A 24578-nucleotide genomic window follows, 5' to 3' on the forward strand; every position below is an offset into this window, starting at 1 on the left:
AGCAAGCAGATTCTAAAATAGTGAAGGTGGTCAGGGTTCCATGCTGACACCTGGATTTTAATGCATAAATTTTCATGTGAGCCTGTGCAGTCAGGTGATCTCCCAGAGAAAGACGGCTCCTTTATCTGTGAGATTCATGATACAATTCTGTACTGTTTGGGTTATCCTAATCTTGGCCCAAACTGAGAGTTTTTGTTTTTGTTTTTTGAGACAGCCTTACTCCATCAGGCTGAAGTGCAAGAAACTGGTTGGGCACAGTGGCTCATGCCTGTAATCCCATCACTTTGGGATCCCAAGGCAGGAGGATCACTTGAATTTGAGATCAGCCTGGGCAACATAGTGAGACCTTGTCTCTAAAAGAAATGAACAAAATTAGCCAGGCATTGTGGCTTGTGCCTGTAGTCCCAGCTACTTGAGAGGCTGAGGTGGGAGGTCGAGGTTGCAGTGAGCCAATATTGTACCACTGCACTCCAGCATGGGTGAGAGAGTGAGACCCTGTCTCAAATAAAAAAAAAAAGAACAAAAAAAAAAAAAGACAAAACAAAGTAGATCTCTTCCCCTTGCCCAAGCTGTACTTATGGATACATGCCAGGCTGGTCTGAGACAGCCACAAGTGTAGAGGACTATTAGAAGACTCCCTGGAGCAGACATGAAGCACTTGGGGTCAGGCAGGACCTCCTGCCATCTAGGACTAGAGCTAGCTGGCAGCAGCTTTGCAGATCAGGGGTTTTCTGCAGAGGCTCAGGCTAACATAGCAATGTGGCATCTCAAAAAAAAATCGTTTTTGCCTCAGTAAAGTAAGATAAAAGGAGTCTTGGTTACAAATTGAAGTTATTCTTCCAGCCAAAACCCTGGACATCTGAGGGTTGCCACTGATAGTTTCATCTTTGATTAGGAAGGCAGCAGTAACAACGACTAACCATCATCATCCCTCAACATAACCATAGGACCAGGACCATTGCTCCTTGCTAGCATGGACCCTGGGGTGCTGCAGGCATCAGGGGTAGGGAAGGAGGGCTTTTTAAACAAATGTGCTGTTTTAGGGAGGCTACAGCAAGAATAGTTAACAAGGTAAGTAAAGCCTTATTTAAATGTGCAAGTCTAGAAAGGGTATGTGAACTGTTTATGACACATTTTCACTTGGTGAAAATAAAAAGGAGTGAGTTTTGTGAGCTTTTCCTTCGAGCATCTTAAAAGTAAAATAACCTATTTGTCCTCAACTGAGAAGGAACAGAGCAGAGCTGAGGGAGAAGCCTGTTACTCAGCTGGGGGTGGTGGCTCATGCCTGTCATCTCAGCACTTTGGGAGGCCGAGGCGAGCAGATTACCTCAGGTCAGGAGATCTAGACCAGCCTGGCCAACATGGCAAAACCCCGTCTCTACTAAAAATATAAAAATTAGCAGGGCATGGTAGCAGGTGCCTGTAAGCCAGCTACTCAGGTGGTTGAGGCAGGAGAATTGCTTGAACCCAGGAGGTGGAGGTTGCAGTGAGCCGAGATTGTGCCACTGCACTCCAGCCTGGGCAACAGAGCAAGACTCTGTCTCAAGAAAAATAAAAATAAAAGAAACCTGCACTTTGGGAGGCCGAGGCAGGTGGATCACGAGGTCAAGAGATCGAGACCATCCTGGTCAACATGGTGAAACCCCGTCTCTACTAAAAATGCAAAAAATTAGCTGGGTACGGTGGCGCGTGCCTGTAATCCCAGCTACTCAGGAGGTCGAGGCAGGAGAATTGCCTGAACCCAGGAGGCGGAGGTTACAGTGAGCCGAGATCACGCCATTGCACTCCAGCCTGGGTGAAAAGAGCGAAACCCCATCTCAAAAAAAAAAAGAAAAAAAGAAAAAAGAAAAAGAAAAGAAGCCTGATACCCAAGAATGTATGCAAGCCTCTAAGCCTGGGAGGAGCCCTGGTACACTGTCACTCCCCTGGCCCCCAGGGAAGAGGGAACTTCACTGAATTTAGTTCTCAAGTATAATGTTCTTCAAAGGAAGCAAAGGCTATTTTTAAAAAACATAAAATTTAATTTGAGTGGCATCCCATTTGCAAGCACTTAACTCATTGTTTCAAGGAACATTGTGGCTGGGGCTAGAGGCAGATAGCTTCTGAGGGCCTCCTGTGGGCACAGTATTGAGTTTTCAGAGATGCCAAGACCTGCCTGCAATAACCAAGTTTCCATTCAATCTTCAGGAAAGAAATGGTATAGAAGACAATTCTTGGGACACAAAGTCAAGACTTAGCAAAAATGATTTAAATTTTGAAGCACTGATTAATCTGGTAAGCTAATTATTACATAATGTCAATTTACCAGTGGTTTTGCTCCTGACAATGAAATTTCAGCCTTTATTCTGGTTAGTTTTTCATTTTCCTTGAAAATTTGTCTTTGGGGGATTAAAAAAAAACCCTCCAATATAATTAGGGAGAATCCAGCCAGCAGACTTTTCTTTTAAATAAGCCCCAGACTGAAAAGTTGAGCCACAAGGATAGCGGTGTAACATATTCGAGCAAAACCAATCTGTATGTTACTCCCTGACTTTCCTGTATGATACCAGGATGGCTTTTAAAGAAATGGCACATGGACAAAGGCTCACAGTTCTAATTAATCTAGCAACTTACAGTCTGACTTCAGAAGCTGAGTCTAATGAATCCAATGTCTAGGGCTCCATCTTTCTGTGTAGAGTGTGGCGGAAGCTGCTGCCTGAGCAGAGGCTGGTCCCATCCTGTGTCATCCACGGCACTGCATGTGGTTTTATTTTCTTCAACACACAAACACATTTATTATCACCTTTCATTCTCAGAATCTATAAAGGAGACATTCCCAGCCACATTACAGAGAACTAGAGTTAAGAAAAGTTACATGGGGGAAGAAAAAGTTAAATGGTTTCCCTAAGGCCAGACAATTGGGCAAGACAAATCTCAAGTCCTGCAGCCCTGAGCTCAGACTTGGGGCTCTATCCCAGCCCCAGACATCCTGGCTATGTCCATCTGCTGCAGACAGTGCAGGCTGTGAACCCCAGGGCATGGGTCTTCACTTGCCCCAAACCCATCTCTAGGAACACCAAGGAAGAGCATGTTTCCATCGAGCAGTGAATATGAGAGTTTCTCATCTATCAGTAATAATACCGGACAGTGGCTTTAAGATAACAGTAAAAGTCTTGACAATGAAAACCTTAGTCCAAAATGGTTATAAATGCTGGATAAGTCCAATATTTAAAAATATATACATACAGAAATACGCATACAATATTTAAAAATACATGAACTGCAAGCCAACTGCTAAGTGGGATGCAGATGTATTTTTTACTTCATTATATATGTCTAAATAGGTATTCTATACAGACCATGTGTTTGGAAAATAAACAAGAAGAGTTTGGTAGCTCATGCTTGTAATCCCAGCACTTTGGGTGGCCAAGGCGGGTGCATTGCTTGAGCAGAGGAGTTAGAGACCAGCCTGGGCAACATGGCAGAACTCTGTCTCTACAAAAAAAAAAAAAGCAAAATACAAAAATTAGCTTGTTGTGGTGGCTATTCTGGTGGCCGAGGCAGAAGGATTGCTTGAGCCCAGGAGGTTGAGGCTGCAGTGAACTATGATTGTACCACTGCACTTCAGCCTGGGTGACAGAGGGATATCCTGTCTCAAAAAAAAAGAAAGAAAAAGAAGAGTGCATTTATAACATTTCAAATACAGTGAGTTCTTATTTGCCTCTTATTTTTACATTATAATTCCAGTGAATGAAATTATGGTTAATTCATCTTGGTGAAGCTCACATAGCATTACACATTTTTTTCATTTTAAACAAGACACTTATTTAAACAACAGGGTGTTTTACTTGAAGGAAAAACTATCTGGGAATCATTTTTATCAACTAATTGATCCTCACTTAAAGACAGATTGCCCTACATATAGGAGGTGTATGAAAATGCTATAAAATTGCCCTTTGTGTTACCATGATAAATGAGAAACATGAGCATTCTCCAGTCGAAAAAGGTATGCAAGGATTTATATATGCGGATATAGTATTGCTGTTGTTAAAACAGTGAGAGCAAAATAACAGATTGGAATGTAAAGATAACAGCTGAATCAGTATGCCATGGAGGGAGAAAGGAGGCTTTTTTCTTTTTTTTTTTTTGAGAGGGAGTCTCACTCTGTTGCCCCTGGCTGGAGTGCAGTGGCATGATCTCAGCTCACTGCAACCTCCGCCTCCCAGGTTCAAGTGATTCTCCTGCCTCAGCCTCCTGAGTAGCTGGGATTACAGGTGTGTGCTACCATGCCCAGCTAAGTTTTGTATTTTTAGTAGAGATAGGATTTCACCATGTTGGTCAGGCGGGTCTCAAACTCCTGACCTCAAATGATCTGCCCGCCTTGGCCTCCCAAAGTGCTGAGATCACAGGCATGAGCCACTGTGCCTGGACAAGGAGGTCTTTTCACAGAAGCATTTTTCCCCTTCTAATCTCCGTTTGATGTTGATCAACACATATCATTGGCCACTACTTTTTTTAATATGCTTGTGCACATTCATCAGTTACCTTATATACAATGAAGGAATAGGGAAGGAAATGAAAGAATAGAGAGAACTATACTGTAGTAGATAGGATGTAGTGGAGCCAAATAGCAGTCTCTAGTTGAGAATGCACTCTTGATCTGTTAGAAGAGCCTGTGGCCTAGAGTAGCAGGTTCTCTTTTTAGTGGACCCCTCCTGTCTGCTGCTGAAACACATCAATTGTATCTCCAGCCTCCACTTCTAACTCTGCAGGTGTGTCTGTTTCATTGATTGGCCATCTGACAAATTGGAATCTGATCTGCCTCATTGACAAGCCCTGTTATTCCCGATAGGCTTTCATTCATTTACTAAGTGATGTTGTCTGTTAATCTTAAATTGCACCAAGGAGCCACCTTAAAATTAATGTGGGCAGTTCTGACTCCTTCCTCGAGCTTTTTGTTCACCAAGTTGAGTGATGGAGTCGCCTCAGGTCCACACTGAATGAACACACAAGTAGCACCAGGAGTGGCAGAAGCAGTATTGTCATATTTTACTGGGAGCAGTGTGGGGTATACTTAGGGCTGGAGGGAAAATATTAATTATTCTAGGCTCAAATTGAAGGATATTATGTTTTTAAAACTTAGGTATTATAAATTTTCTGGTATAAAGATGCTCATTGTATAGCTTTTGAAATATACAGATAAAAGAAAAAAATTACCTAGTACCAGCAATAAAAATGAATTTATCTCTCTATATGAACATAACACACACAACATCAGGGTATGGAATTTCTTTAGGCCAGTGTATGGTTTTTGCCTCTGCATTAAAAAATAAAACGAGAGTTGGAAACATAGGAAAGTGGCACAACTGGCAACCCGGCTAGACAGGAGAGATGGGCTTACAGCTCAAAGCCAATCCTCAATACTGAAGTTAGATCCTAATACTGAAAGAAGAGCATATGCTTCAGTTTTTTCATATGTCAGTTGGGGAAGCAAATTAGCTAATAATAAGAAGGCATCTTCACTGGTTCTTGCTGTTGCAACAGAATACTTGAGACTGGGTAATTTACAAAGAACAGAAATTCTCTATGGAGTCTGGGAAGTCCAAGATCAAGGTGCTGGCATCTGTCAAGGGCCTTCTCTTGGAGTCCTCACATGGTGGAAGGCAAGAGAGGACCAACTGCCTCTGCCAAGCCCCTTTATAAGGATACCTGATCCCATTCATGAAGGAGGAGTCCTCATGACCCAGTCACCTTTTCACGGCTCCACTTCTTAATACTATCACATTGGCAACACCTGAATTTTAGAAGGGAACCATTCAAACTGTAGCAGAGGGCTAGCTCATTTCAGTTCTTCTGTCTGCAGGATAATCAATAAAACACTATTGGGAAAAAGAAATAGGAAAACAAACAAGGGTAGACAAGCCAAAGGCTTCCTCACTAGGCTGCACCCTCCATGAAGACAGGACTCCATCTTGTTCCCATCATTACATGGCCAGCACCAGCATAAGATACCTAATATGGATTTGCATGGACAGATGGATAAAAATAAAGTTTCAAACTGCCTTCCTTTAGATCCAAGATTAAAAATCTCCTCTCTACTTGGGCATCAGGCTGTCCTGATGGGAGGGGCTCTTTGGTGATCCTGGGGACAAGTGATGAACAGCAGGGTCCTCCACAGCCCCCTGTGAAGTCCCTGCATAGCACAAACCAGCAAAAGGGGATCTCCATGGAGCTGCCTGACTGCTCAGCACTTCCACTTCTCTGTCACTGACTCTCAGGCTTCTTGAGGCTGTAAGCCTGAGAAGAATCACTGTGCTTCTTCTGAGTTCTTAATGCTTCTCTACAGGAGAGAATGCTCCAGAGAGACTCAGATGAAAAGCGAACTAGAGTTGTCAGGGAACTCTTACAGAGTGAGAGAAAATATGTACAGATGCTGGAAATTGTGAGAGATGTTTATGTCACACCACTGAAAGCAGCACTGTCATCAAACAGAGCAATTCTGAGTGCTGCCAATATCCAGATCCTCTTCTCTGATATTCTGCGAATTTTAAGTCTCAACAGGTAAACTCTGAATATATACTTTTAAAAATATTCACTGTGCTCTGAGAAGCCCATGCTTTGTTGTTTCAAAAGCAGCCTGGAGGTGCAGTGATTCTCTGCCCCTCTTGGGGACCCTGAATACAGTGGAGAGATACTCATTACATTACCTACTGGGCTGCGACCAGTATTGATTCCCAAGGACAGCCCTTCCCCCGTTCATAGCCATGGTGCAGGGAGTGGAGTTCAGGACCTAGGCATTTTATAACCCAGTGGTTCCCAACCTTTTTGGCACTAGGAGCCAGTTTCGTGGAAGACAATATTTACACAGACCAGGGCTGGGGAGAATGGTTTCAGGATGATTCAAGCACATTATGTTTATTGTGTACTTTATTTCTATTATTATTATATTGTACTATATAATGAAATAATTATACAACTCATCATAATGTAAACTAGTGGGAGCCCTGAGCCTGTTCTCCTGCAACTAGATGATCTCATCTTGGGGTGGTGGGAGACAGTGACAGATCATCAGGCATTAGATTCTCATAAGGAGCACACAACCAACCTAGATCCCTCGAATGTGCAGTTCACAATAGTGTTTACACTCCTGTGAGAATCTAATGCCACTGCTGATCTGACAGGAGGTGGAGCTCAAGCAGTAATGCAAGTAATAGGGAGTGGTTGTAAGTATCAGTGAAGCTGCTATAACAGACTACCTGAGACTGGATTAAAAAAAAAAAAAATATATATATATATATATATATATATATATATATATATATATATATATATATATAAATGAAGCTTTGCTCACTCAACTGCCACTCACCTCCTGCTATGCAGCCTGGTTCCTAACAGGTCATGGACCAGTACCGGTCCATGGCCTGGGGGTTGGGAACCCTTGCTGTAACCAATAGACTCTTCATGCAAAAGACAGCAGGAAGGAGGAAAGCCATATGTTCATTCTTAATCAGCAATGTTCAGTTAAGCAATGGGAAAAAAACCTGAAAGATTTAACGGGATTAAGCCACCAGGACACATAGCTTAGAAAGCCCAAGGCTGGGGGGTCAGTTTAATAACAACGTATTTTTTTTTTTTTGAGACAGAGTCTTGTTCTGTCACCAGGTGCCAGGCTGGAGTGGAGTGGCGCAATCTTGGCTCACTACAACCTCTGCCTCCCGGGTTCAAGCAATTCTCCTGCCTCAGCCTCCCAAGTAGCTGGGACTACAGAAGCATGCCACCATGCCCAGCTAATTTTTTTTTTTTGTATTTTCAGTAGAGACAGGGTTTCACCATGTTGGCCAGGATGGTCTCGATCTCTTGACCTTGTGATCTGATCTGCCTGCCTCGGCCTCCCAAAGTGCTGGGATTACAGGCTTGAGCCACCGCACCCAGCCAATAACAGCGTATTTTCAAGTTCATAACATGAGAGAAAAAGTGATCATTTCTCCCTGTGGTAAAGGAAGGCAACCTGAGTATGTGCTTCTCGGATGGTAATTCTCTAGGTAACTTGGAACAAGTTCCTTCTTCTCAGTGGGTCCCAGCTCCTACCAAGTGAAGAGATTGAACTAGGCCTCTTCCAATGTTCACAGCCTGTGATGGATGAATGGGGGATTTTCTTAGAGCTATGGGGAAATGGGCCAAGCAGGGGTTATGGCATTCAGCTGTTGAAGACAGTGGCGCACTCTGCTCTAAATACTGTAAGAGCTTTCACCCACCTGCCTCTCTGGAGACAAGAGAATGGGACATTAGGCAGCAGCTGTATTGTGGCCAGTGTGTGGTTCTGACCCAAGGAGAGGTGAAGAGGTGAGATTCTACCCAGCCAACCTACTCCTTTATGTCCCAGTTGCCCTTTCCTGTCAAATCTGCATTTCTCTGTGTTAAGAAGGAATGACTTGACCAAAACCCTCCTGTAAAGGACTAAGCTGAAAATGCTTGCACTAATGACAATGGACATTTGGGTTTATAAGTTATCACAAATTAATATTTTATACTTATGCTTTTCTCATACCGCAGGCAGTTTCTAGATAACCTGAGAGACAGACTGCAGGAATGGGGCCCAGCTCACTGTATTGGAGAAATAGTCACAAAGTTTGGAAGCCAGTTGAACACATACACCAATTTCTTCAACAATTACCCTGTCGTTCTGAAAACTATTGACAAGGTAAATGAGTTTCAATCCCATCATTCTATGAGATCTGAGCTAGAAACGAAGTTATGTGTGGGACCCAAAAGACTAGCGTTAATAAGAAAGGCTTCTCTGCTCTTAGCTCCCAGCTCTCTTCCCATATACTGTGACCTCTGAGGACAGGAGCCCTCAGAGGACAAGTTCACTCTCTCATGTAGAAAATAAATGAATTATCCACATATTTATTGAAAGAACAATCAATTTATGAAGTGTCACTATGAAGTAAGAAGTGTCTTGGTCTTACATTTCCTAGAGAGTAAATTATTAACAGTTTTCTTTGTTGCGATTTCTGCCATTATTTATTTATTATTTATTTTTGAATTGAAGTTTCACTCTTATTGCCCAGGCTGGAGTGCAATGGTGCGATCAGCTTACCACAACCTCCGCCTCCCGAGTTCAAGCAATTCTCGTGCCTCAGCCTCCCAAGTAGTTGGGATTACAGGCATATGCTACCATGCCCAGCTAATTTTTGTATTATTAGTAGAGACAGGGTTTCTCCATGTTGGTGAAGCTGGTCTTGAACTCCTGACCTCAGGTGATCCACCCGCCTTGGCCTCCCAAAGTGTTGGGATTATAGGTGTGAGCCACCATGCCTGGCTAATTTCTGCCATTATTTAATCTGAGCAGGAATATGCAATTCCCTTCTCTACCACTTGCTGCTCTTGTTGGGATATCTTCTGATGGGAATAAAATCCCTCTTTCTTCCCTCCTCAGTTGATATCAAAAGCCTAGAAAAGGCTACCTTGTCACATGGCAGCCCACTTCTGCCAGAGTCCACTGTGACCTTGTCTTCACTGAGGCCCTGCAGGAAAGGCCTGCGGGCTGGGAGGCCTCTGGAGGGCTCTGCCCTTGGACAGCTTCCTTTGTAGTATTCCTTCTACCCTACCCAGGGAGTCTAGTCACTGCTGGACAACTTCAAGATTAAAAAGTTAGATAAATAAGGTAATTTCTTACAACTTACTTCGAAGACAAGAATTGGAGCAAAGCATCACATGGTATCAGGGACAAATTGACGCCCGAATTTTTATAGCTATAGATAATGATGCCTATTTCACTAGCACAGCATGTGCATACAAGTAAGTACTTAGCTTAAATGTTAGCTATTTGGCTGTGGGTTTTTTTTTTGAGACATGGTCTCCCTCTGTCACCTAGGCTGAAGTGCAGTGGTGTGATCACAGCTCACTGCAGCCTTGACTTCCCCAGACTTAGGTTATCCTCCCACCTCAGCCTCCCACGTAGATAGGACTACCTGTGTTTGCCACTACACCCGGCTAATTTTTTTTGTATTTTCTTGTAGAGACAGGATTTCATCAGGTTGCCCAGGCTGGTCTTAAACTCCTAGGCTCAAGCAATCCATCTAACTCTGCCTCCTAAAGTGCTGGGATTATAGAGGTAAACCACCATGCCAGCCAATGTTAGCTATTAATATGACTGAAATCCATGAATATTTACTTAGTCTAATCCATGAATATTTACTTGGTCTTAGCCAAAAGTCTGAGAATGAAATCAGTGAATATTTGATTTCTAGAAGTTAGCATTGTCGACATCTTTTAAGCATGGGAAAAAAGGTAACTTCAGAGGTGTTCTAATAGTGATAAATGAATACCTTTTAAAATAGATATTAAGCATATCTGAGTCACAGCACCAAAGAAAATAAAAATAAAAGATAGATATTAAGGCTGGGTTTGGTGGTGGCTCACGCCTGTCATCCCAGCACTTTGGGATGCTGAAGCAGGCAGATCACCTGAGGTCAGGAGTTCGAGACTAGCCTGGCCAACATGGCAAAACCCTGTCTTACTAAAAATACAAAATTAGCCAGGCATGGCGGTGGGCACCTGTAATCCCACCTACTTGGGAGGCTGAGGCAGGATAATCACTTAAACTTGGGAGGCAGCGGTTGCAGTGAGCCAAGATCACACTACTGCACTCCAGCCTGGGTGACAGAGCAAGGACTCTGTCTCAAAAACAAACAAACCAAAACAGATATTAAGTACAGTGAAACACCTGTATAATAAACATTACTATGGAAAACATAACAGAAATATTAAAAGCAAACACCATTAATAGTTAAGATCTTACTACACTGAAATAACATTTATTGTGTGACAGGCACTTTATGGGTAGGATTTTTTTTCCCCACACCACAAGCATTAGAGATGGTATCCATGTTACAGAAGAGAAAGCTGAGGCTCAGAAAAGTTAAGTAATTTGACAAGGTTATATACTCAATGTATTCTAATTCAAATCCAGGGCCACCTGTTTGTAAAGTACATTCTTATTTGTCTATGCTGATTAAGTTCAATGGATAGGGTCAGGTCTATGCATAATTAACACACATTCTTATTAGGAAGACACCAATGGCACTAATAATAGTTTAACTGGTTAGACATAGATGCTGCCCTTTTGCTTCATGAATTTCATAGATCACACTTGCTCAGTCAAACAGTGGACTTTACAACTCTATCATAAAGTTTTGACAATATAATCCTCACCTTTTAGTGCAGAGAAATGATACCAGCCTTCCGAACTTTCCTGAAGAGGCATGATAAGACCATTGCTACAAAAATGCTGAGGTATGTTCTGAGGAAGAGCAGAGTAGGTCTCCCCCGCCCCTCCCCCAGACAGGGTATTCCTGGGCCTTCAGAGACCAGAGTTCTCTTCTCTATGCCTTGTATAGTCTGCCAGAGCTGCTGCTGTACCCATCACGAAGATTTGAAGAATACCTTAATCTTCTCTATGCTGTCAGGCTTCATACTCCTGCTGAGCATGTTGACCGTGGGGATTTGACCACTGCAATTGACCAAATCAAAAAATATAAAGGTTATATAGATCAGGTTGGTTGCTGATAAGAATCTGTGTCCTTAAAAGTGTTACAGTGCTTCTGTGGTACTCCCACTCAGAGATCCTAGATACCTTATCTTCTTGTGGTGTTCTTTGCTTTGAAGTCTTTCATCCTTTTAATGCTAAATCAATAGTTGTGTTCAGTGATTTTCAACACTAAGGGTATCTATTCTAAGCCAAGCAACATGAGACAATGTTTTCAGATCTTTGTACAATTTTTTTTTTTTGAGATGGAGTCTCGCTCTGTCACCAGGCTGGAGTACAGTGGTGAGATCTCCGCTCACTGCAACCTCTGCATCCTGCATTCAAGCAATTCTCCTGCTTCTGCCTCCCAAGTAGCTGGGACTACATGCATGCACCATCACGCTCAGCTATTTTTTGTATTTTTAGTAGAGACATGTATTCACCATGTTGGCTAGGATGGTCTTGATCTCCTAACCTTGTGATCCACCCACCTCAGCCTCACAAAGTGCTGTGATTACAGGCATGAGCCACTGTACCCAGCCTATAATAAAATTTTTATGTAAGTTTGAAGAATGAAATACTTGGACTGATTTTTTTTTACATAACTAAAAGGCAAAAAAAAAAAAATCCTTTGTTTCTGAAAGTACTTTCTTTTTTTTTTTTTTAGACGGAGTTTCACTCTTGTTACCCAGGCTGGAGTGCAATGGCACGGTCTCGGCTCACCGCAACCTCCGCCTCCTGGGTTCAGGCAATTCTCCTGCCTCAGCCTCCTGAGTAGCTGGGATTACAGGCACTCGCCACTATGCCCAGCTAATTTTTTTGTATTTTTTTTAGTAGAGACGGGGTTTCACCATGTTGATCAGGATGGTCTCGATCTCTTGACCTCGTGATCCACCCGCCTCGGCCTCCCAAAGTGCTGGGATTACAGGCGTGAGCCACCATGCCCGGCCTCTGAAAGTACTTTCAATGCATTAATTAGCTTTCCTGCCTTAGTGAGTGCAATGGTCATAATTATTCTCTGAGGAAGTAATTAAGTACTTTGGAGTACAGTACTATCGTTCTGAAAATATCATTTTATTGTGCATACTTTAAACAGACATCTGGGCTGAATGTAAACTACTAACATATTTTTTCCGTGAAGATACTTTTTTGCATGGTTTTGTCTCTTGCCTTTGTTTTAAAACACTGGGTACAAAATACTGGATTGTTTTTTTTTTTTTTTTTGAGACAGGTTCTGGCTCTGTTACCAAGGTTTGAGTATAGTGGTGCTATCTCGGCTCACTGCAACCTCTGCCTCCATGGTACAAGCAATCCTCCCATCTCAGCCCCCAAGTAGCTGGGACCATAGGCACACACCACCATGCTTGGCTTTTTTTTTTTTTTCCGTAGAGACAGGTTTTCACCACGTTGCTGAGGCTGTTCTTGAAATCTTGAGCTCAAGCTATCCACCCACCTTGGCCTCCCAAAGTGCTAGGATTACAGGTGTGAGCCACCACACCTGGCCCAGAAACTTGAGACTTTCTATTATAACATGAAAATACCAAGCCCTATATCAAGTGCCATAAAATATTTTTATATATTTCTTTTCTGAATAAAAATGTCACAATTTTAGTTTGCCTAAAAGTACTTTTTTCCCCTAGATGAAGCAAAACATCAATATGAAGGATCGTCTGTCAGATATACAGAGAATCATCTGGGGATGCCCTGTATGTATTCTTAGGAACTTGCTGTATCTCATGCTCATGAATACAACCTCCAGTCATTGGCAAAAGAAGACCTACAGATCCCAAGGCAGCTACCATTTGTGGAATGCCTGCTCTGTGCCAGGCACTACCATGCTCTTCCATTTCACATTCTTATCTGCAAGATTGCTTTATAAAAAGAGGCACAGTGAGCTTGCCCCGATCCCATAACTTTTCAGCATTCTTTGCTCCTTTATTACTGTGATTACGATGCCCTTTGAGGAAAGGGGCCATGTGTTCTACTTGTTTTCTATCTCCCTGCATATGGTACCTGGTGCAGGATTCTGCCCACTGATGGTATCTGAAGAAGCTGTAGAAGGCCTGTATTAGCTACCTGTTAACCTACAGAATATCATCTGGCCCCACCCTCCCTTATCACTTACAGTTTCCGACTTCCTTATAACCATACCACACAGATCTACTCATGATTGTCTAATGTTAACCTCTCCTCACACATCTGTGCTTTGCACATACTCTTTCTTCTTTGAAATTGCCTTTCCTATTCCACTGGCTAAACTCCTATTCATTCTATAAAAATCTAGGTCAATCATCATCTCCTTTGCAAAGTTTCCCCCAGCATTTCCATCTGTGAGCGGCTTCTTCCTAGGGATTTTGCATCCTGAATAACCCTGTTACATTCTACTGCAATCCTTTATTCATGAAACTAGGAGCTCCATCATGTTGGAGCTATGATTTACTTGCCTTCTTGTGTCTGGCACATAAGAGGAGCTCAGGGTGTGAGTTATGTTGAATTAAAGAATCAATTGATTAGAAATGTTAGTTTTATTTGGTCAAACTGGGGAAGCAAGATGAAGTTGTTTTGTCATAATTTTCGCCTGCACATTTTGTAGGGAAAGATAATTGAGGTTCATTGGATTGCAAAGATCCAAATTCTTGGAATTCTCAGAGTCTACAAAACTCTCTCTCAATCACAGTTCATACTAAGAGATCATCCCCATGACTAGGTCAATATAAAGGCTTGACTTCTATTCTGTACCAATTCATTCACTTCTTTTCCTTTTCTTTTTTCTTTTTGAGATGGAGTCTCACTCTGTTGCCCAGGCTGGAGTGCAGGGGCACGATCTCAGCTCCCTGCAACTTCCGCCTCCAATCAATTCTCCTGCCTCAGCCTCCCAAGTAGCTGGGACTACAGGTGCGCACCAACACGCCTGGCTAATTTTTTAATATTTTTACTAAAGACAGGGTTTCACCATGTTGGCCAGACTGGTCTCCAACTCCTGAGCTCAGGTGATCCACCTGCTTCAGCCTCCTAAAGTGCTGGGATTAAAGGCATGAGCCACGGAGCCTGATCACTTCTTTTGCTTAATCGCTCCCTTCTTTTTGTTTGGGACAGAGTCTTGCTCCGTTGCCAGCCACCATGCTGGAGTGCAATGGCGTGATATCGGCTCACTGCAACCTCCGCCTCCTGGGTTCAAGCAATTCTCCTGCCTCAGCCTCCCAAGTAGCTGGGATTACAGGCACGCGCCACCATGCCCAGCTAATTTGTGTATGTTTAGTAGAGATGGTGTTTCACCATGTTGGCCAGGATGGTCTTGATCTCTTGACCTCGTGATCCACCCGCCTCGGCCTCCCAAAGTGCTGGGATTACAGGCATAAGCCTGGCCAATAGCTCCCTTCTTTCTTATCCCCCAACCCCCAACTTTGTTTTTGATATTAGGAAAGCATTTACTGCCCCCCACCAACAAAGGAAAGCACTTACAACTAAAACTATAAATTCAGTAGTTTTAAAACTTTGAAAAAAAGTATTTTTTCCTTAAGTATAGTTTTCTTCGTCAATATTCTAAGAAAGCCTGTTTCATAAACAGTGAAAACATTAACTTCTTCATACTTGAACTGTGTTTTAGTTAACATTTGCATATTATGGGTATAAAATGATTCGTAGTGAGATTTTTTATTTAAAAGAAATTTATATGTGCTTCTAATTTTGTTTTTGATTTTATAGACTCTATCAGAAGTAAACAGATATTTGATTAGGGTCCAAGATGTAGCCCAACTTCATTGCTGTGATGAAGAAATAAGTTTCTCTTTAAGGTAAACAGCAGTTAATTATCCTAAACCTGTGAACACCTTACAAGCAATGACTGTCTTACTCATCCTGTAGCACCACATTCAGTACAATGACACAGTAGGTTTGAGATAAATCTATGCATTGGACTGAAAAGTTACAAACAACTCCCTCCTGGATACTGTAGGATATTTTATCACCATGTTCACATTCTAGCCAGCTGCTGGGTAGAATGGGACAAATAAATTGTTCCTGCCAGAACCACAAACTCCACATAAGCAAGCATTCTGAAGGTTGGTCACTCTTTTTTTTTTTTTTTTTGAGAGGGAGTCTCACTCACTGCTGCCCAGGCTGGATTGTTGTGGTACAATCTGGGCTCACTGCAACCTCCACCTCCAAGCAATTCTCCTGCCTCAGCCTCCCAAGTAGTGGGATTACAGGCACTCGCCACCACAATCAGCTAATTTTTGTATTTTTATTAGAGACAGGGTTTCACCATGTTGGCCAGGTTGGTCTCAAACGACTGATCTCAAGTGGTCCACCTGCCTCAGCCTCCCAAAGTGCTGTGATTACAGGCATGAGCCACAACACCTGGCCACTTTTCTACTTTCGTAAGCTCCAAGTGTTGTGGGATTTTAACACCAATGATCTGCTCAACTGTAAGAAAAAGACAACCAATTTATTATCCTCAGACAGTTATTGAGGTCAGTTTTTAAAATGACCTTACACTACTTAGTTTGTACAATGCTCAGAGTAGCATAAGAAAAAAAGATGGAAGGATGCTGATTTTTATAAATTAGTATCCCCTTTACTGCTTTAGAACAAGGATGGGCAGACTTTTCTATAGAGGTTCATGTAGTAAATATTTCAGATTTTGCTGGCCAAATGATGCCTGTGATAACTACCCAACTTTGCTATCGTATAACAAAAGCAGCTATATCAATGACACAACACGTAACAAGTAAAACACTATTCATAAACAGTACAAGATCTAAATGAACAAACATGACTATGTTCCAATTAAACCTCATTTACAAAAACAGGGGAGGGCCACAGTGTGCTAATAATCTCTGCTTTAGAAAACTGTTCATCAAACTATGAATAAAATAATAGAATTAAATAACTAAACAATTAACAGAATAAAATTCTATTCTCAAACATTCTTCCTTTCTTTACATAAGTTTGATTTTCAGTATTAATGACAGAGTGACTCAACCAACAGCAATCAAAGGGAGGGAATTAACTAATTTGTTCAACTCCAATAAATGTAATAAAAATTGATTTGTTATTTCAATGAATATTTAAATAAATGTTCCTCAAAGGCACAGGATAGCAGGGTGGGTGGAAGAAATCAGTCCCCTCACCTCCATCTTCACCTAAACTAGATCTTAAATGAAAATCAAATCACACAATGTGTCCCTTTTCTCACTGTCATGACATTTTTGTTTTCTTTGATCTTGTTTTTTTGGTTAGTAGCAAGAAAAGAGAGCTACAATGATGGAAAGAAACTAGCCACCAAACTCAATTCTAAACATGCTGGTTTGGTAGAAGACATTCTATGGTGATTCCAGTTTTTGATTATTAGATTATTCTACCTTCGTGTATTCCTTCTCAAACACCCTTCCTTTCTTTACATCAGTTTGATTTTCTATATCATTTTCCTTCTCTCTGCAGAACTTCTTTTAACCTTTCTTAATGTTCTAACTAAGGTCTATTGGCAATAAATTTCCTCAATTTTTTTGTGTGTAAAAAAGTTATTCTCAGGCCGGGCACGGTGGCTCACGCCTGTAATCCCAGCACTTTGGGAGGCTGAGGCGGGTGGATCACGAGGTCAACAGATTGAGACCATCCTGGTCAACAAAGTGAAACCCCGTCTCTACTAAAAATACAAAAATTAGCTGGGTATGGTGGCGCGTGCCTGTAGTCCCAGCTACTCGGGAGGCTGAGGCAGGAGAATTGCTTGAACCCAGAAGGCGGAGGTTGCGGTGAGCCGAGATAGTGCCATCGCACTCCAGTCTGGGTAACAAAAGCGAAACTCCGTCTCAAAAAAAAAAAAAATTTATTCTTCATGTTTGAAGGAAATTTGGCTGGATACAGAATTCTAGGTTGCTGTTTTTTTTTTTTTTTCTTTTAACACGGTGCTTATTTCATTCCACACTTTTCTTACTTACATGGTTTCTGAAGAGAAGTCCAATGTAATTTTTATCCTTGTTCCTCTATAGGTAATATAAACCAACCATAAAATTCTAAGCTCCCCCAGCCAACTGAATGGACTCCTCTACGCCGGGAGAATTCCAAAGTAAACCTGAAAAACTAGTTCAGGCCATGATAGGAAGTGGGGATTGGACATACCTCATTATATTCTCCTCCCTTAAAAATTCAGGAGCTCTCCTCCCCCTATCCTTCCCCCCAAATTCCCCGCCTAGGAAAAAAAAAAGAATTCAGGCACAACTTACCCATATTAACATTAAAACAGAGATCTTAAGACTGATAAAATGAAATCCCTGTAGAAATAAGATACCAAATTCCAACCCAACTCTAGTATAGTATCACATGACAGATAACAGACCCTGAAATAAATCAGAGTATTTTATCTCAAAATATATTTCTCTGACATATTTTGAAATGGCCCTGAAAAGTCATCTCTTTTGGAGAAAATCTCCATTCTGTAGTGAATATCCTCTTTCCAGGTCTTTTTCTGATCCAGGAGATTCAACTAAGAATATGGTATCTATCTGATAAGAGACATTTACGTCTATTCTCCCTGAAGCCTGCTACCTGGAGCCTTCATCTACATAAGAACTTAGTCTCCACAGTCCCTTATCTAAAGCTAGACACTCCTTTCAACACTGATTCCAGACCTTTAGATAATAACTTTCAACCCATTACTAGTCAAAAAAGCTTTTGAATCTGCCCATGACCTGAAAGGCTTTACTTCAAGTTGTCCCATCTTTCTGGAACGAATGAATGTAGACCTTACATGTATTAATTGATGTTTCCTTGTAACTTCTGTCTCCCTAAAATGTATAAAATCAAGCTGTAACCCAACTATCTTGGGCACATTTTCTCAGGACTTCCTGAGACTGTGACTCAGGCCATGGTCACTCATATTTGGCTCAGAATAAATCTGTTTGTTTTACAGAGTTTGACTTTTTGTTGTAAGGTGGGTTTTTATTTTTTTATTCTCTGAAATGACAAAGATTTTCTCTTTGTCATTTCAGAGTATTTATCCTTAGTGTTCTTTGAGTATTTATCCTTAGTGTTCTTTGAGCTTCTTGGACCTAAGGTTTCCTGTCAATTATTCTGTAAAATCTCCAGCCATTATTACTACAAATATTTCTTCTTTCTTCATCTGGTATTACCATTATGCATATGATTTGCCTTTTGTTACTGTCTCTATTACCTGGATATTCTGTTCCTTTCCCTGGTGGTCCCTACCCGTTACCCCTACTTTGTCCCTAGTCTTTTTTCTCTGATTTTCAGCTTGGGAAGTTTCTACTGACATATCTTCAAGCTCACTGATTCTTTCCTCAGCTGTGTCCAGTGTATTAATGAGCCTACCAAAGGCATTCATTTCTGTTACACTTATTTCCGGTATTATCTTTTCTTTCTTTGAGTTTTGGTCTCTATTCTTACATTACCTATCTGTTCTTGTATGTTGTCCACTTTTTCCATTAAAGCCCTTAAGTTTCTGGTCTGAATAATTCCAAAACCTCTACTATATCTGAGTCTGGTTTTGATGCTTGCCCTGTCTCTTCAGTCTATGTATTTTGCTTCTTAGCACCCTTGATAATTTTTTTTTGAAAGGAGCCTCTGTCACCCAGGCTGGAGTGCAGTGGTGTGAACTCAGCTCACTGCAGCCTCCGCCTCCTGGGTTCCAGCAATTCTTCTGCCTCAGGCACTTGGGTAGCTGGGATTACAGTCATGCACCATTATGCTGGCTAATTTTTAAAATTTCAGTAGAGATGGGGTTTCACCATGTTGGCCAGGCTCATCTCGAACTCCTGACCTCAAATGATCCATCTGCTGTGGCCTCCTAAAGTGCTGGGATTACAGGTGTGAGCAACCATGCCTGGCCAGAATAAGGATATATATATTTTTTTTTAATCAGGTCTTCATTGCAAGAATCTAGTGGGCTCCTAGAGGCAAAACTCATACCAGTGAGCAAGCCCAAAGGTATTAAATTCTAAAGCTAGTCCACATTCTATCTCTAGCAACTAATCCAATACCCTTAAAGTATCCCTTCTCCATGCAGGCAATTCCTGTTTCTGATAAGCCTTGATTCTTTGTAGCAGCCTATCATTTCAGCTTTTGGGATGACAGTTTACCCTGCCACTTCAATTCTGTGATGGATTCTGAGTTTTTTTTTTTTTTTTGAGATGGAGTTTCGCTCATATTACCCAGGCTGGAGCGCAATGGTGCGATCTCGGCTCACTGCAACCCCCGCCTCCTGGGTTCAAGCAATTCTCCTGCCTCAGCCTCCCGAGTAGCTGGGACTACAGGCTGCACCACCATGCCCAGCTAAGTTTTGTATTTTTAGTAGAGACAGGATTTCACCATGTTGACCAGGATGGTCTTGATCTCTTGACCTCATGATCCACCCACCTCAGCCTCCCAAAGTGCTGGGATTATAGGCGTGAGCCACCGCGCCCAGCCTGTATTCTGAGTTCTTTAGCTCCTTTTAGTTGTTGTTGTGAGGACAGGACTGACAACTTCCAAGTTTTTGTGTGTCTTTTTTCATTTTTATTTATTTTTTGTTTTTCTGAGGCGAAGTCTTGCTCTGTCACCAGGCTGGAGTGCAGTGGCACAATCTCAAATCACTGCAACTTCTGCCTCCAGGGTTCAAACGATTCTCCTGCTTCAGCCTCCTGGTAGCTGGGAATACAGGCGACCACCACCACACCCAGCTAATTTTTGTATTTTTAGTAGAGATAGGGTTTCACCATGTTGGCCAGGATGGTATTGATCTGTTGACCTCGTGATCCACTCGCCTTGGCATCCCAAAGTGCTGGGACTACAGGTGTGAGCCATAGCACCCAGGCTACAACTTCCAAGCTCTTTACATGTGGACTGGAAGCTGGAGGTCTAGTTATTAGAAATTAGACTTCTGTCTTCAGTATTTGGACAACAAATGAGAGTACTTTGAAGATTTAGGATAATCCAAAAATTACTTTACACTCTAATTGTGAGGTACCTTTATATTTAAATAGGCACTGCTCTGAGCTATGAGAGGCCCAGAGAGACAAGAGTATAGGACTTCAGTCACACCTCCCAGCCATGCCTGCCTGGGGGCAACTGTTCCTGGGTGGCCTCATCCATTATCTTTACATTCCTGGAATTTGTGGACAAAGAACAATTATAGTCAATCAACAGCTTGTGCTATTTTAGTGTTAAATCTTGATAAACTCTGGAATTGCCTCTTTAAAAATCCACTTGTAAATGCTACTTATTGGAGGGTATATTCCTGGTAACTGAGTTTATGCTCCAGGGTTGCAGTCCCCAAGCTTGGCCCAACTAAACTCTCCTTATATTGATTTTTGCCTCAGCTTCTTCCTTTTAGGTCAACAACACTGTCTCAGGGATTATGTTTATATTATTTGCTAATAAATTTAAATATAATTTCAAATTAATTGGCTGGGTGTGGTGACTTGTTCCTGTAATCTCAGCACTTGGGGAGGCTGAGGTGGGAGGATCACTTGAGGCCAGGAGTTCTAGAGCAGCCTAGGCAACATAGTAAGACCCTATCTCTATGAGGTGAAAAGAAATTTTTTTTTGAAATTAGGTAAATGCAAACAGGCTCATATTCCAAAAGCTATCACACAATACTTAGCCTGCAACCTTGTTTTCTGTCATTTTAGAAAATCACATAAAACCCAAGGAATGCTATCCCCATGATTTCTACCACGAATTCTTACTTAGAGTAAACATACTCTGCTTGTATTTATACATACAGTACCAACTTATATAAGGCTTTACTCTTTACCATATATGTTAACTTCTCTCATTTGATAAATTTAATTACAATTACCTGATAAGGCAGGTAGGACAGGAACCACGTTAGGTAAATTGCCTAAAGTCAGCATAAGTGCTGGTCTGGAATTTAGAACCAGGTATCTCAGTGCACAGGCAGTGGTGTTTCCTGTGATTGGACCAGAAGGTAGAAAGGTGAACCAAGCCTTCCTCATGATAATCTAACTAACACAGTAACAGTTACTAAACAAATATCTTTTCTTTTTCTGAAACAGTCTTGCTCTGTCACCCAGCTGGAGTGCAGTGGTGCGATCTCTGCTCACTGCAACCTCTGCCTCCTGGGTTCAAGCAATTCTTGTGCCTCAGCATTCCAAAATAGCTGGCAGTACAGGGATGGGCCACCATGCCCAGCTAACTTTTTTGTATTTTGAGTAGAGATGGTGTTTTACCATGTTGGCCAGGCTCATCTCAAACTCCTGGCCTCCACCCATCTTGGCCATGCATGAGCCATTGCACCTGGCCACAAATAACAAACAAGAACTATGACACAGAAAGAAGGAGTGTTTGCATTCTAAATCAAAAAAATTTAAAATAGAGATGAAGTCATACAATCATTTTAAGAGCTGGGAAATTCAAAGGGCAATTTGTTCCTCTGGGGACATGGGCCATTATTTCAAGCATTTTAAGCTTTTTATAATATATTATGTATCTTGGAACTTCTGTATTATTGTTTTTTTCATAAACACTGATTTTCATGTCTGTGATTTTAAACTTGATGTTTTTTTTTTCTTAATGAGATGGGGTCTTGCCATGCTGTCCAGGCTGGTCTTGAACTCCTGGGCCCAGATGATACTAACTTGGCCTCCTAAAGTGCTGGGATTACAGGAGTGAGACACTGCATGTGGCCAAAACTTGCTGACTTTTAAGCATGCTTTTTTTCTTCCAGTGGAGTCTTGCCAAAGGTACAAAACTGGTGCCTTCAGGACTGGTAAATACAGGCCTGGCCTTGATCATCAAATAGAGCCATCGACTTCCTTGACTAATTTTCCTTGGGGAAATACCCTATTACACTGCCAAAAAGACATACTGTAAACTTTCCTCTTAGCTCTCCCCAAAGGGATCTGCAGTGATTTAGCACTGGAGAAAATGTACCCAGGTTTCTCAGGGATACTAGACTTTGGTCCAGAATTGACACATTTTGGGGACCCCCAAATGCTGATAAAACAGTTTTGACTCAGGTCAACTCACAGTGGAGCTGATGACCTGCTGTTGTCTGTGTACTGTAGTATTTTTTTTTTTTTTGAGACAGAGTTTCACTCTGTTGCCCAGGCTGGAATGCAATGGTACGATCTCCACTCACTGCAACCTCCACCTCCTGGGTTCAAGCGATTCTCCTGCCTAAGCCTCCCAAGTAGCTGGGACTACAGGCATGTGCCACCACACCCAGCTCAGTTTTGTATTTTTAGTAGAGATGGAGTTTCACCATTCTGGCCAGACTAGTCTCAAACTCCTGACCTCATGATCTGCCCGCCTTGGCCTCCCAAAATGCTGGAATTACAGGTGTGAGCCACCATGCCCAACCTAAAACTTTCTTTTAAAGTTTTATATATTTATATAAATTGGGTACTTCCTGTCTTTCTGTGTCTCTTGGGCTGGCTAATACAGTAGTTTAATAACAATAACAAAACACTTCTAGAATGGAGTTAAGAATTTACATTATAGTAGCTGTGTTCCATTGTGTGGAATCACAGAACCTATTTGTAAATAGACAAAGAAACTCTATTCAAATTCAGAACAAAACCCACCATTGAAGTTGGTTCTGAGTGTGAGCAGAGGCAGATTTCTGAAACACTAGTAGGGGCCACTTCAGCTGCTCCATTATGTCAATGCTAAAGGTGAAATTACAGCCGTATCTGAAGGCTCCTCACTGATGGGTTCAACTGAGGATGGAAAATATTAAAAAATAAACAAATACAATTAAAAAAACAAAACCCCAATATAGTATAAGTATTTATGTGGTATTAGATACCATAAGTAATCTAGAGATAATATGCAGGTTATATGCAAATACCAAGCATCCCCAGATTTTGATATTTTCAAGAGGTCCTGGAACATATTCCCCATGGATATCAAGGGATGACTGTATTTGCTTTTGCCTATCTAGAGGAACTGCTAAATTTTTAAGAGTTTCTGGTGTTTTGTCTATGGATAATAATGGTTGGAGATCTTGAGGGGCTTAATTTAGTAAATGGCTTTTGAAAAGTTTTTTTTCCAGATAAAAATCATATATAAAATAACCCTCTCAGAAACAGATTGAAATAACAACCTCTTTGTGTGTTTCTTTCCCTCACTCATGTCCTCAGATTACAAAAGGCTCAATTCTAAGCTCCAGTTAGTGTGGCTGCTTCATCCTTTCCTGGGCCTACCATCTACCAGGTCCAAGTGGGTCACAAAACTGGAATTCTCTGTCATTTACCTCTAATATTGGTGTTCTCCCTTCTAAAGGAAAAAACTGAACATCAATTTACCAAAACAAGTACCTTTTAAAATGCTACTCTTTCAAACCACTCTGTTGGCATATTCCCTGATAATTCGGATACAGCAAAGTTCTATTACAGATTTAAACAGTTATCTAAACTTTTTTCCTTTTTTTGAGATAGAGTTTCGCTCTTTTCACCCAGGCTGGAGTGTAGTGGTGCAATCTCAGCTCACTAACCTCTGCCTCCCAGGTTCAAGCGATTCTCCGGTCTCAGCCTCCGGAATAGCTGAGACTACAGGCATGTGTTCCCCACCTAATTTTTGTATTTTTAGTAACAGGGTTTCACCATGTTGGCCAAGATGTTCTTGATCTCCTGACCTTGTGATCTACCCACCTTGGCCTCCCAAAGGTGGATCAAATCCCAGTCTGGATCAAAGTGCTGGGATTATAGGCATGAGCCACCATGCCCGGCCCAGTTTTCTAAACTTTTATGATAGGAGAAATAATTATGGGTTAAAATATATATATATATATATACATATATATATATATATATATATATATATGTATATATATATGTATGTATACATATATTTTGCTCCTCCTTCCCCCAAAAAAGCAAGATCATGGTAGAATTCTTTTGCCTATTCAAAATGGCCACTCACCACATACTGCCCATCACACACCTTCTGCCTTTCTTGCTTCCTCTCTTTCTCATCCTTAGTTCTATTCACTCCTTTAGTCTCAGAAGAACCTATTGACTTGATCTAGAACAATATATCTGGCAAGATATCAGTAAATGTGAAAAGCACCCCACTCCAGCTTGGGCAATGAGTGAAACTGTCTAAA

At 41.5% G+C, this 24578-nt stretch overlaps 1 protein-coding gene and 1 long non-coding RNA gene across 13 annotated transcripts in view; one reads left to right on the plus strand and one right to left on the minus strand.

Moving 5' to 3' along the window:
* ECT2L (epithelial cell transforming 2 like) overlaps positions 1–24578 on the plus strand; it is a 114338-nt gene that overhangs the window by 85468 nt on the left and 4292 nt on the right. For 9 of the 12 annotated variants that reach the window (XM_054254469.2, XM_054254471.2, XM_078370174.1 and 6 more), the window contains 7 exons: positions 2188–2274; positions 6326–6540; positions 8536–8683; positions 11207–11280; positions 11385–11541; positions 13153–13218; positions 15218–15306. In XM_054254469.2, coding sequence (XP_054110444.2) covers positions 2188–2274; positions 6326–6540; positions 8536–8683; positions 11207–11280; positions 11385–11541; positions 13153–13218; positions 15218–15306 — 836 coding nt within the window. Of the gene's footprint in view, positions 1–2187; positions 2275–6325; positions 6541–8535; positions 8684–10004; positions 10100–11206; positions 11281–11384; positions 11542–13152; positions 13219–15217; positions 15307–24578 lie in introns of those variants that run through there. The other 3 variants (XR_008480858.2, XR_013534561.1, XR_008480859.2) reach the window with 2 other exon arrangements.
* Positions 11379–23243, minus strand: LOC128931830 (uncharacterized). The gene is made up of 3 exons (XR_008480861.2): positions 23056–23243; positions 21309–21419; positions 11379–11497 (listed from the first exon to the last, which is right to left on the minus strand). It is a non-coding gene; the product is annotated as an uncharacterized LOC128931830 (long non-coding RNA).

This window comes from Callithrix jacchus, chromosome 4 (genome assembly GCF_049354715.1).
Source record: "Callithrix jacchus isolate 240 chromosome 4, calJac240_pri, whole genome shotgun sequence".
NCBI classification, from domain to species: domain Eukaryota; kingdom Metazoa; phylum Chordata; class Mammalia; order Primates; family Cebidae; genus Callithrix; species Callithrix jacchus.